The 13,846-nt window shown below is 35.4% G+C and overlaps 1 protein-coding gene across 1 annotated transcript; it reads left to right on the top strand.

Moving 5' to 3' along the window:
- Positions 1–2,789: 2,789 nt before the first annotated feature.
- LOC149196054 (methyltransferase FGSG_00040-like) lies at positions 2,790–5,336 on the top strand. Its single transcript, XM_089409040.1, has one exon. It carries the CDS (start codon positions 2,885–2,887, stop codon positions 5,090–5,092), a length of 2,208 nt encoding a protein of 735 aa, XP_089265166.1. The 5' UTR covers positions 2,790–2,884; the 3' UTR covers positions 5,093–5,336.
- The last annotated feature ends 8,510 nt before the right edge of the window (positions 5,337–13,846 follow it).

Below are 13,846 nucleotides of genomic sequence, written 5' to 3'. Positions count from 1 at the left end.
GCCTAATGTAAGACCAATCCACACTATCAAATGCTTTGTGTAAATCAATTTTCATGACCATCGCTTCCTTTTTTCTCGAATGGATTGTATGAATGGCCTCCTACGCCACAGCTACCACATCATGTATCTGGTGGTTGTTAAGAACCCAAACTGTTCTCTGGAGATATGGTTGGACAATACCCCTTTTATGAGCCTGGCAATTTTTCACCCTTGAGATAACTTTGTAGAGGATATTGCACAGAGAGATTGGCCTAAAATCCCATAATATTTTAGGAGAAGAGTTCTTTAGGATTAAAGCAATAAATGTGGAATTGATTGCACCAAAAATCCGCTCGCACAATCTGGCCTCCTCAACATATTCAGGAGGAATTTTCCAAACAGATCAAAGAAGTGTATGTAGAATTCCACGGCCCATCCATCTAGGCCGGGGATTTTATATTTTGTAAAAGAGCTTATTGTTTGTTCAATTTCCTGCAAAGTGACCAGCTTATATAATTCTTCATTCGCTTGATCATCAAACATAGTGGAATATTGGTTAATTTCCCAAATCTGGTCTTCAAAATCAACCTCTCCCTTGGCTTGATAGAAGTGTTCGAAAAACCTGACAGCTTCTCTTTGGAAGTCCCTGGTTGTATTAAATCTTTTACCATCAGAGGATTATATCTGCCAAATTGTGCTGCAATTTTTCCGGTGGGAGGCGTATTTATGGAAGAACTTGGTATTCATGTCACCATCTCGAAGCCACGTTTCTTTGCTTTTTAGATGCCAAGTGACATCCTGAATGTGCAATATCTCTTTTTTCCTTTCTTCCAATCCTCTTTGCTTATCTAGGCCCTGTTGTGTTGGGTTGATATGTTCCAAGGACGATCCAAAATCTGATATCAACTATGAACTATTTTTCAACTCGGCAATCATTTGTTTCTTCTTGTGCCTCTCCCAAATTCTAGTCCTCGATTTGATGATGTTTAGCTTGTATACCATAGTATGCATCTTGGAGCCTTCGTAGTGTTCAAACAAATCAGACCAGATCGTGTGTATGAGCTTGATGAAATTGGAGTCCTCCAACCAAATTTTATTGAATTTGAAAGGGATCCCTTTCCGGATGTTCTCCATCTGCCAATTCAATAATATAGGAGTGTGACTAGATTTGTATGTTTTATGGATATAGGACTGGAGATGCCCTAACCATTCAAACAACTTCTTGTGAACTAGGAAGTGTTCAAGTCTTTTTCCAATGTAACTATCCCCCGCTCACCTGTTGGTCCATGTCGGGGCAAGGGAAAATATCTACCAGATTACAGTTCACAAATATTTTATGTAACATGTCCGCCAATTGATCAATCCTACTGTGCAAACCCCATGATTCATGCACCATTAATGTGGAGTTGAGGTCCTCAGCTAGAATGAGGCCATTAATCTTCAAAATGTTTGATCTGTCAATTTTATCCCAAAATAGAGTTCTATCTCGACAAGGGACATACATGTTTAGTATGTGGATGCGCCCACAAAAACCCCGAAAATATCCACTGAGTAGAATACCCGTAAAGAACCCAAAATTAAAATTTCTCTATGAAATTATTAATTATAATAGTATTTTCATAATTTATATTGCTTTCCATTTTAATTATGGTGAAAAGAGATGAAAATTGTTTTTTTTTCCATAACTGAATAAATTATAAAATCACCTTAGAAATCACAGGATTCATCGGGGTTGATAGTTATCGCTACTTATTAAGAAGCAAGGAAAATTTACTTCAAGAATTTAATGTTTATGGTTATATATAAATTTCCATTACAGATATAATGTTTCACCTTAGAAATCACAGTGTTCATCGGGGTTGAAAGTTATTGCTACTTATTAAGAAGCAAGGAAAATTTACTTCAAGAATTTAATGTTTAGGGTTATATATAAATTTCCATTACAGATATAATGTAAGAAAACGATAAATTACAAAAAGCCAAAAGTTCTAAATGAAGCCCCATTGTTTTGTGTCGTTTTGCGTTAGGTTTTCATTAATTTTTATATTTAGGAAGTCCTATGAAACCTAAACTTAGCTACATGTCTGAAAGTGTATTTTTAGATTTATGTGAAATTTATTTTCATCAATTTTTGTATTCAAATTTTATAAAGTGAAGTTTAAAATAAAAATTTATTTAATTAAAAAATATTATATATATATATATATATATATATATATATATATATATATATGCTTTTCAGTCGCAACTATTTATTTAATTGTAAAAGAGTATTTATTTAGTTTTAAAATACTCTTTTCACAATAAAAATTGGTTAATAATAAAAATATTAACTTATTAAAAAATTAACGATTTAACTTATTTTAAAATTAAAAAAATAATTATAATTAATTTAAAATAATTATTTTCCTCAATACATATAAATAAATATATTTTTATAGAAAAATTATTATTAAAATATCATAAATTTGTAAAAAATTATTAGACTTATTTACCTTATATATATATATATATATATACCAAAAAAGCGTCAAAAATCATTATCAAATACTGTTGGGTACGCCCATCACTCATACGTTCTCTTCCGTTCTCAAAATAGCTTTTGTCACAATGAAGAATGGGATTTCAAATTTGCTTTTGTCACAATGAAGGATGGGAAAGAGAAAAAAAGGAAGTATCTTTCGACTGAAAGTAGGACGGAAGGAACTAGGTTTCTTGTGAAAGACTGGATCAATACATCACTGGTGTGAAGGGTTTCGCTTTAGTTAAATGTGATACCAGGCCTCCTGTATTTAAATATACATTTGGCACATAAGAAATCTGCAATGTTAAGGAGAACGTATTAGAAGTCGTAGTTAACAGCAGAAGAATTTAGAATCGAGAGCTGGAGGGAAAAGCTAGAAGGATGGAGGGCCTGCATTTCTTAATGGAAACCTTCTTCAGGAAGCACGCCCTCGTCCATGACGCATCGGTAAGATTCGATAAGCGAACCCTCCTCCAATTCCACGATGACTTCTTCCGTCACCGGGAGACCTCAACAGAAAGCTTCTCTTTTGAGATACGATCGCCTTTCTCGGACCCTAGTGGCAGTGGTGGCGCGGCTTGCTCGGTTCCGCTGGAAAGGCTGAACCCCATTTCCTTCAACGAGTTGAAGGTCGGGGAAGTTCACCTCGGCCGGGTTGTTTATGGGACGTTGTGCGCGGATGCCAACAGGTTATGCGGTATCATGACCTTGCTTGAGGACGATAACGGCCTCGCCGTCAGGCTGGCAATATACAACGCTGCTACCACTCGGGAGGACATCAAGAGGCTTTACCCCAGAGGTGCCAAGGTAGCCGTCAAGGAGCCCTATTTCAAGTTCGCCAGTGACTGTGGCCTTCTCATCCGCGTCGACAACCCCGCCAACGTTTTCAAGTTTGCAATTGATGAAGGGAAGCGGAAGGAGCTTCTTGTGGATGTGGAGGAGCTGAGAAAAAAGGGCAACAGATGCTTCAGAGAACAAAAGTGGGACGCAGCAACCGAGAATTACACGAAATGCATCGACGCCGCTCTGCTTCGGCTCGAGAAGTCCTCTAATGACAATAATAGTATCAATACCTGCCTCCTCCACGCATATTCCAACCGGGCGGAGACAAGGCTTCAGGTGAAGGAATTTGAGCTGGCGCTGGAGGATTCCAACAGGGCCCTTCTCATCGATTCCAGCAATCTCAAAGCGCTCTCCAGGAAAGGGCGCGCTCTGATTGGTCTCAGGCAGTATGCAGCGGGATGCAAATGCTTGGCGAAAGTTGCCAAGGCCAGCCCCGCGCAGAAGGAAATACAAGACGCCTTTCACAGGGCCAAAACTCTGTACGCCCAGAGCCTGAATGGCAAGTATGACATTTCGGACTACCTGCTCGGACGCGCATCTTCTCCACTGACACTGGCCGATTTCGTTGGTTCTCTGGAGATCAGGATGACCGAAGACAGCCGCGGCCGAGGACTCTACACCACCCAAGAAACAAGGACCGGGCAGCTGTTGCTGGTAAGCAACGCTGTGGCAGTTGCTTATGAGAGTGCCTCTCCCGCCATGTTTCATGTGGACAACAGGCGTAAAGTCAATACTGCGTCTCAAGAAGATCTCGTGGCCGCGGTAGTCTGTGCTGCCAGGAAATCGCAGAGATTGCTCCGCCAACTTTATAGTTTATTCGATTCCTCTACGCGCAGCAGCCTTCATGTTCCTGCCATAGATCTGTTTAAGACGTACGGCCAACAAGGAGAAAATGAAATTTTGCAGGTGGACGTTAACCGTATTCGGGATATTGTAAGACTGAACTCATTCAGTGAAGGAGTAGGGACGTTTGTTTCAAAATCGAAAACAAAGGAAGCGGGACGGGGTCTGCGAGAACGAGAAAGTAGCGGACTCTGGCTGCTGCCGTCCCTCATTAACCATTCCTGCTTTCCGAACTCGAGCTGGCTGCTAGTCGGAAACGCCATGTTTATACATGCTTCCAAGCCCATCGGGAGAGGAGAAGAGATCACTGTTCCTTACTTTGATGCCCTCGTTCCCCTGTCGCAGCGCCAAGCCCAGTGCAAGAACTGGGGTTTCAAGTGCAAGTGTAGGAGATGTATCTTAGAGCACTCTTTCAAGAAATCCCTGAACCCTATAATTATGGTAAGGTTTGAACAATGGAATGAAAAAGCAAAGGAATTGATTGCTGAAAGGTCTAAACAACAGCGACCCGATATGAATCTTTGGGAACACGCAGAATTTGCAATGCTTTTTCAAGAGGCAGAGGAGATCATCAGAAGTTCCCATTTGTTAAAAACGGAAGAAGAGAAGCTCTGGATTCGTGCTTCTTTTTCGTCTGTATACCTCCTATCCACCATGTTGAACGACTTCTTTCCTTCTGGTGAGAAACTTATGGAGGCTATTCAAAGCACTGTGCCCGGCGACTTACGAAACCTGGGCATGGCAGCAGGGCAGTTAAAATATTACCGGCGCTGGATGGCGGATGAAAACGAAGCAGTCAATGCACGATGTGCATCAGAGAATGCAAGGGAGGCATGCATCAGGGTGTTTGGCAGACAGAGTGAAGATGTTCTCACAGCGCTGGTCCTCATGCATTCAGACTGACTCAAGTTTAAATAATAATATACCTGTCATTGCCTTGCCCTGCCCCGCAGGATCATTTTCTATCACAAGGTACGGCAGAACCCAATTTGTTTTGAAGTAATCGAATTTACTTAGTTAAACTAATTAGGTAGGCCAGTTGGTATCTGAAAAAGCTGAACAGAGCTGTGTTGTTCGCATGAATGTGAAAGCTCCATGTCATTGAAAAACTCGGTTCAGAATAAATTCTGGTTGCAACTTCTGTTCATCGTATGGGATTGAAGTACGGTGTTATATTGATTAATGATATAAAGAAAGTTTAATTTGCATAATGGTTGGGGTGCACACATTGGTTATTGATGAATTTTAAATTTACGTTTATTATATATATGTTTTTTTTTTTTAATGATGGATGAATTTTGTCTTGAATTGTTGTATAATTTTTCTTTTTTTATGAGAATTCTTTATTTTTCGGAAAGAAATATATATGTCAGGGTTATTAGCATTCTAATGGGATTTTTAATTTATAATAAATGGGTATATTATTGGGGTATTACTTGTTGGTTCCTTTGGAAGTGGAGGAACGATCATATTTTCCAGAATTCCTGTCTGTTTCTTGACTTTATTTTGATAAAAATCTCGAGATATATGCCTTCTGTGGATTAATTTCCGTCTTGGCATTTTATGTCTTTATCTTTTGTGGCATTTTTGTTTAAATCCAGACTCTTAATATCTTGATCTTGATGGTTCCTTCCTTCTGAAGATTCTGTAGTGCCATGTGCTCAATATTTTTGTTCTATCTTAGAGATTCATGCAGTGTTGATTCCATAACAGTAACAGGTCTCTGTATATTATTGCATCAAAGACCTTATGTCTTCACTTGTATCTTGACTTTTATATGCTCTTAATATAAATAATGAAGCTTTTTCTTTCTGAAAAAAAAAATTGTTTTTAAAAATCACTTACTCTGAAGTTATCAAATCTTATTTCAAATCATACTAACCAAAAAAATTCAAAATTTTGGGTATTCCTTTTATTTCGGTAGAAATTTGGTACGGATTAGTCCAAGCTTCACAATAAAATTATTAATTTTTCATGGGCTACCCACTTCCTAAACAGCGTTTAGGATCATGACATGGCATAGGTTAGGCATTAGCGAATCGTACTGGTATACATTACTATTAACATTGTGTATTAAAAAAATGTTTCATTATATTAATAAATAATTAGTAATTAAAAATAATAGATATGATGGTTAATTATTATAAAATAATGTGATAAATTAGTAAAAGTATATTTCGGAAAAATATTTATATATATTTAATATATGGCCACATTCTAAATTTAAATTTGATAGGTAATTTGGAATTTATATTGTTTATTATAATGTGGAATTTGTAAGAAGTTCAGTTTATATTGGGTATCATATAATTTATGGTATAGTTATCATATAATTTATGGTATAGTTAGATATATATGAATACACAAATTTCCATAATATGTTATTATAATGTAAAACTATATACTTTGTTTTAGGATATAATTTTGTTTGCAACTTATATGATTGGCAACCATTTTTAAAAAGTTATTGAGATTTTCAATATTATAATTTTTTTTGAAATATTGAAAAAATAATATATTTTAAAATATTGAAAGAAATAATATAAATATTTTTAATATGCATATTCTAGAATTTTTTCTATGTTGAATTTTAAACAATCAATTTTTTTCTCTATCGAATAGAATTAGTATTTGAATTTGAATTTAATAATTGTGTTTCAAATCCTATAAAAATAACAATAGATAAAATAAAAAATTACCATAATCTTAACCAGAGTCATGGAGAGATAATGGAAACAGTGCTTAGATTGCTGAATGATTTGTCAAAGATGTTGAGGATAATGCTTAAACTCAATTATGTAATTGCCGACAAATTAGCCAACAAATTTTGTGTTCTAGTTATCAGAATTAGGACAACAAATTAATAGATGTAGTCAGTTATCATTTGGCAAATTATTAGTTGCAGTAGATTAGTCAGATAATGGATGATCAAATTAGAAATATGTAGGCTCTATAATAATGTATTCATTTCTCCTATATAGATATGAGATTTCAATGAGAGTTCAACTTAGAGATTAAAAATCAGACTTCTCTTATTTTTGTTCATTAATTTTGTTTATGTTTTTATATGTATATTCTTGATCAAATGATGTTAATAATGATTTAGTTCATAGATAGCTAATAGAAACACTGCTTAAATAACTGAATGATTTGTTAAAAAGTGTTAAATCCAATAAAATCAATAATGATTTGATTATTAACGAAATTAGTCACTAATTGAGAGTCACCAAAAATGTGGACTTGCGTAAGATCTTTTATTCTTACCTTCAATAATAACAAAAAAAAAAAAAACGAAAAACTTTGTTTAAATATTCATCCAATAAGTTTTGCTTAAAATATTAAAACACCTATGCTACAAAGAAGATCCCCTTGAAAAGACATACAAATACCTCGTGAAACCAAAAATTCTGTTTAAATATTCATCCAATAAGTTTTGCTCAAAATATTACGGCACCTATATTACAAAGAGGAAGATCCCCTTTAGAGGACCATAGAAATACCTCGTGAAACAACTTAATATATATCCATAGTATATATCCATATTAATTAGCAATCTAGACTTTCTATATCCGTATTAATAAGCAATCTGAGCTTTTTTGGGACTCTAACTTCAGATTCCTTCATCTTTCTAAAAAATCGGTTATAAATATCATCCATGGGATTTTTTCTTATTTTTCAAATTTATTATTTATATAATGATTTCAAATTATATTTTTATTTTTTAATAATGTAAATAAAAATGTGGAATAAAAGTATTTAAATTTATATCAATATTTAAACTATAAGCTTGATCTATATTAGAATTAAGCTTGATGAATTTATATTTCAATAAAATAATTAATTGAGATTTGAAATCCAACCAATATTCTTTATTTAATACATAATCCAATAAACAATATGAAAATTCTACCATAGTTTTTTAGTTTCTTCAAGTCTTCTCCTCTCCTTAATAATTTATTATAAAATAATTTGTAAAAAATAATGTAATTATAATTTATTAAAAAATTATTTATAAAACCTGATATTCGCACTCATTTGATGTTTTGGTGTGGCTATTTTTTTCCGAAAGTGGTAAAACCTATCAACTCAGGTGTCAAACCAACAGTGAGGACAACCATCTCTGGCTGCTATCCGCGAATGCTGGGTTTTGGTGTGGCTATTGAAAAGTAGCCAGAATTAATAATAAATAAATTAAGTGTATTAAATTATTCTACGCCACATAACATATAAGTGTATATTAACTATAAAAAAAATATATCTTAGAATTTATTATTACCTACAATGTTGAAAATGTTTGTGAACAATATCTAATGTAAAAATTTAAGATATGTAATCACCGCGAATTAAACTAAAATAGAAACCTTAAATTCAAAAGAAAAAACATAAATTAAAAAGATATTAAAAAGATAGCTAATAAATAGTGCTCAGCGAGGTTAAAACATAAACAAAATGTTGATAATAAACAATCGAGGCAGTGGGGATGGAGATTTGATTTGTCCTCGGATTGGCTCGGATTGGTTAGCAAGTAGACATGTAAAGTATTTGTCAAAGTTTACTATTGAAACCACGTCACATATCATATAAGTGCATATTAATATTATTTTCTATTTCACTATATATATTTGAATTTACTATTATATAATGTTGAAAATATTTGTAAACAATATTTAATGTAAAAGTTTAAGATAATTAAATTAAAATTAGAATTTTAAATTCAAAAAATTTAATTTAAATTAAATTTACATATTAAATTGAAACCAAATACATGAACTATATTTATTAATAGAGTTGTGTTAATTAATTATATATATATATATATATATATATATATATATAATTATATTTAAAAAATATAAACTTAAAAAATATATATATATATTTAAAAACTATAAACTAAAAAATAAAAAATATATAATTCAAGTGTGAAATTTAACGTTTCACGGGACTAAGTTATCGTATTTGACGATTTAAGAGTTATCGTATTTGACTATTTAATTTAAACATAAAACGACGATTTAATTTAAACATAAAACATTGAAAATGACATTCAATTCAAATATTAATACTAAACATATATAATTTTTTGGTAAGCAAGCACCTACGGGGATTTTGACCTATCATAAAGAGTGCTTTAACACTGCACCCATTCACCATCAATGCAAAGCCCAGTAGGTGAAACATATTAATAATTACTACATATATAAATTTAATATTAAATTTATGACATCTTTATCAAGATTGGTTTTTTTTTCTCTTTCAAAACTGTGTCTTTCGACCTTTCCCTTTTTATAATGATGTTTAGGTTTATTTTTATATATTTTCCGAAATTTCAATTTCAAAATAAAAATTTCTACATCATCTCTAATGAATATTAATAATGTGACTAACAAAACCCTAATAAAAATTTAATTAGATTATATGTTTAAAATTATCTCACAATTATTATTCCATTAATTATGTTTCAAATATTATTTTATATATTTCTTATAAAAAATGAATATCTATATAAATATAGTGTATTAAATAATCTTAGTTATTTTTAATAATAAAATAGCATATAATTTATAACAATATAGATTTATAAAATCTTATAACAATACACATTTATAAAATTTTATTATTGTAAATTTATATTTTATATTTAAATTTAACAAAATTATATTTAAAAGAAATTAATTTTCATTTATTAAAAATTATAAAGTTAAAACTTTTATAAAGATGTCTACAAAATTTAAATCAATGTATATCTTATATTGAAAAGTTTTGCCATTAACTAAAACTTCAAAAACTTATCTAACTATATTATTAAAAAAAATTAATAAACCATCCTTTAACTCAAACTTGAAAAAGGGTCATCAACTATCTTAATAGCAAAAAAAAATTATAAAAATACATTTTTTTGAATTATTTAAACATTAAATCCATTTATGTGAAAGAATGTTGATTTTGAGCCATTTGTCCATTAATATTTGGAAAATTCTAAAATTAAGCCCTCTCATTTATATAAAAGCCTAAAAAGGTTATAAATATATTCATTTTTCCACAAATATGTTAAAATAAATAAAAATAAGTATTATAGAAACAAAACATTGAAATTCTGGGGGACTAGCTATCGCGTGGAACTCTCAAGCACTCACTCTGTCGGACTTTCATGCTTCACACAGTCTAATTCAGGCTGCTTTCCACATAGTTGGCACAAATATTCATGGGAATCTCTCGAATGTATACTTCCCTCAGGAAGCCAGGGAAAAAATTGCTCTCCTCCGTACCCTAGAAGCTCTTAACTCCAATAGAAGGCACCTGCTCTGGATTGCTGGAGGGGATTTTAACATGATAACAAAATTAGAGGAAAAGATTGGTGGCAGAAACAGGTTGGAACAGGAAAACACCCACTTTAAAGACTTTATTCAGAACACATCCCTGATAGACTTGCAGTTTTGCAATGGCACTTTTACATGGAGCAATCGCAGAGCAGGCAAACATCAAATAGCCTCCAAGCTGGACCGCTTTCTAATCTCAGACAATTCGGTCCACCTAGGGGGAGACTTCTCGGCGGCCATTCTTCCACACTCTGGATCTGATCACTGGCCGGTTGCCCTTCAATGGCAACGTCCAGGCAACAACATAAGAAGACCTTTTCGCTTTGAGGAGTTTTGGTTCACCCATCCCTCACTCAAAGACTTCGTCCACTCTACGTGGACATCCTTCAACCCTCCAGAAGGATCCAAGATGTTCCAGTTTCAACAGAAACTCAAACATCTAAAGCTTTGCCTCAAGCGGTGGAATAGAGAGACCTTCGGAAACATCTTCAAGGCGCAACATGATCTTCAAATAACCCTGAAGGATCTGCAGAGAGAAATAAGTACAGGAGGCCACACAGAGAGAAACCTTGAACAGGAGCAACGCATCCACAATCAGCTTGAGGAAAGAAGAAAGCAGGAGGAAATATACTGGAAGCAAAAATCCAGAATTAGATGGTTGAAAGAGGGAGAAAGAAACACCAAATTCTTCCATAGAACCACTGTGCAACGCAGAATGGGCAACAATATCCCTTACATTCAAAAATCAGGAGGAGAAAGGGTGGAACAACACGAGGAAATTGAGAAGGAATTCCTCAATCACTTTAAGCAGGTCCATCGAGAGCCTGAAATCAACAGACATCCTGCAATTGAAAGAATCATTCACAATGTACCAAAATTAATCACAGCGGAGCACAATGAACTCCTATTCACCGCAATTCAAACTCAGGAAGTGGACACAACAATGGCTCAACTTAAAGAAGGAAAAGCTCCCGGCCCGGATGGTTTTACCACTACTTTCTTTCACAAGTTCTGGGAACTAATAAAGTTGGAAGTTTGGGAAGTGGTTGAGGAGTCGCAAGTTTTTCACTGGCTGCTTCCCTCGCTCAACTCCACCTTCATAGCCCTAATCCCAAAAGAGGAGGACTCGCTCAAACCGGACAAATTCAGGCCAATTGCACTTTGCAATGTAATATACAAAGTCATCTCTAAAGTCATTGCAAACAGGCTAAAGCCTCTCTTGCCAATGCTCATCTCTCCGGAACAGTCACGATATGTGGAGGGAAGACAGATTTTGGACGGCATCATCCTGACGCATGAGATCACACACACTCTCAAGCATTCAAGGCAGGCATGTATGCTCCTAAAACTTGATCTTTCCAAGGCTTTTGATAAACTCAGCTGGGATTATATACAGCAAATGCTAACTGCTTTCGGATTCAGCCCCACTTGGATTCGATGGATTATGAGCCTTATCTCCTCCACCAGCTTCTCCATTATAGTGAATGGGATCCCCTCTCGCCCCTTCTCCCCCTCCCGTGGTATCAGGCAAGGTGACCCTCTTTCCCCCTTCCTCTTTGTATTAATGGCTGAGGGCTTGGGATGTCACATTAAAAACACCCTCCACTCACACCAGCTTAAAGGTATCTCCATCCATCAACTGCCTGCCATTTCCCATCAGCAATTTGTTGATGACACTATGCTCTTTGGTTACCCCTCTATTCAAGAAGCCTCCAGATTTAAAGTAGTGCTTAATGATTTTAAGGAAGCTTCTGGAACTAGCATCAACTGCTCCAAATCGCAGATATTCTTCTTTAATACCCCCCCGGTCGTCAAGTCTGCCATAGTCCGCATTTTGGGGTTCCCCATAGCCACCCTTCCCTCTAAGTATCTCGAAGCTCCCCTCACTGACTCTGCCATCAAACATTCCTCTTGGCGCAATCTTATTGAAAAGCTTGAATCCCGTCTCAACCAATGGACACACAAAGCTTTGAATTTAGTCAGTTGCGTCGTGCTCATAAAAGTCGTTCTTCAAGCAATGCCGTTGTACCTTTTCTCCATCCTGGCGGCGCCAAAGTGGGTCCTAAAAAGACTAAGGAATATTCAGAGAGGTTTCCTTTGGGGAAGCAATGCAACTAACCTCAAATGGGCTCTGGTAAAATGGAGCACAGTATGCAAACCGAAGGACAAAGGAGGAATTGGTCTAAGAGATCCGGAGCACAGCAACGCCATCATGGGAGCCAAAATATGGTGGCAATGGCTTACCAATCCAGGTAAGCCATGGGTCATATTATGGATGGCAAAGTATGCCAACCATCGACCCCAGGAAGAGCTTATTAGATTAAAGCCCAGCGATAAAGGATTGCTAATTTGGAATGCAGCCAAAGAACACTATCAAATGATCCAGCAACATAGTTTCTGGGAGGTAAGAAACGACTATACTACTAGATTTTGGACAGACGCATGGAATCAAATGCCTACTCTCAGCAATGTTCTGAACCTGCCCCCGAACATCATTGAGGAGGAGACACAACAAGTTAAAATCAGGCAATACTAGACCCAGGAAACTGAGAAGGGCTTCAGGATCTGGAAACTGGATAACCAAATCCTCACAAATGAAAATCACCAAATTTCCATAGCGTTGGAAATGGAACTCAGCAAAAGGAAAATCACGTATGACGAAAGTGGAGATATCCTAAGGTGGGGATATCAACCAAAAGGAGCTTTCACCACGTCCGAGGCATACAAAATCATCTGCAATGACTCTGCTCCCCAGGATCCAATCTGGAGCAAAATATGGAACTCTGGCTCCTGGCCCAAAATCTGTCACTTTCTTTGGTTGGTAGGACATCAGAGAATCCTAACTTGGGACAAGCTCAGAATAAGAAACTTTCATGGGCCATCCATCTGTTTCAACTGCAACGCCCATGAGGAAACTCTCCAACATCTGCTGGACTCTTACCCCCTAGCCAATTAGCTATGGGAAAAGGCAAGCTTTCGATGTCAAAGAAGATGCAGACTTGAAAATTAAATCACGAATTCCATGCGTCAGTGGCAACAGGACCCATACAAGAGCAAAATCCTCGATCATCTATGGAGATTGATTCCCGGGCTAGTTCTATGGAGCATATGGAAGGAGCGAAATAAGCGCATTTTTAAAAATCAGTGCTCCTCGCTGGACAATATTTGGAATATGTTGTGCATAAATCTTCAAGAGACTCTGATGCTAAGACCCTCGAAGGAGGAGGACTGGCCTGCACTAGCCAACGAGAAAACTATCATGGATAATTGGAAAATACGCTGCACCGAAAGCTCACACTAGCAGGACCACTCTGAAACCAGCACTGAAACTCAGGTC

The sequence above is a fragment of the Pinus tabuliformis genome, chromosome 2_2 (assembly GCF_031772625.1).
Source record: "Pinus tabuliformis cultivar Carrire ecotype Pingquan chromosome 2_2, CPIR1, whole genome shotgun sequence".
NCBI classification, from domain to species: domain Eukaryota; kingdom Viridiplantae; phylum Streptophyta; class Pinopsida; order Pinales; family Pinaceae; genus Pinus; species Pinus tabuliformis.
The sequence above is the reverse complement of the archived record's forward strand: the minus strand, read 5'-3'. Positions and strand labels throughout refer to the sequence as shown.

Excerpts from the sequence above, each read along its gene's own strand:
- LOC149196054 (XM_089409040.1), top strand. The coding sequence starts at position 2,885 with ATGGAGGGCCTGCATTTCTTAATGGAAACCTTCTTCAGGAAGCACGCC.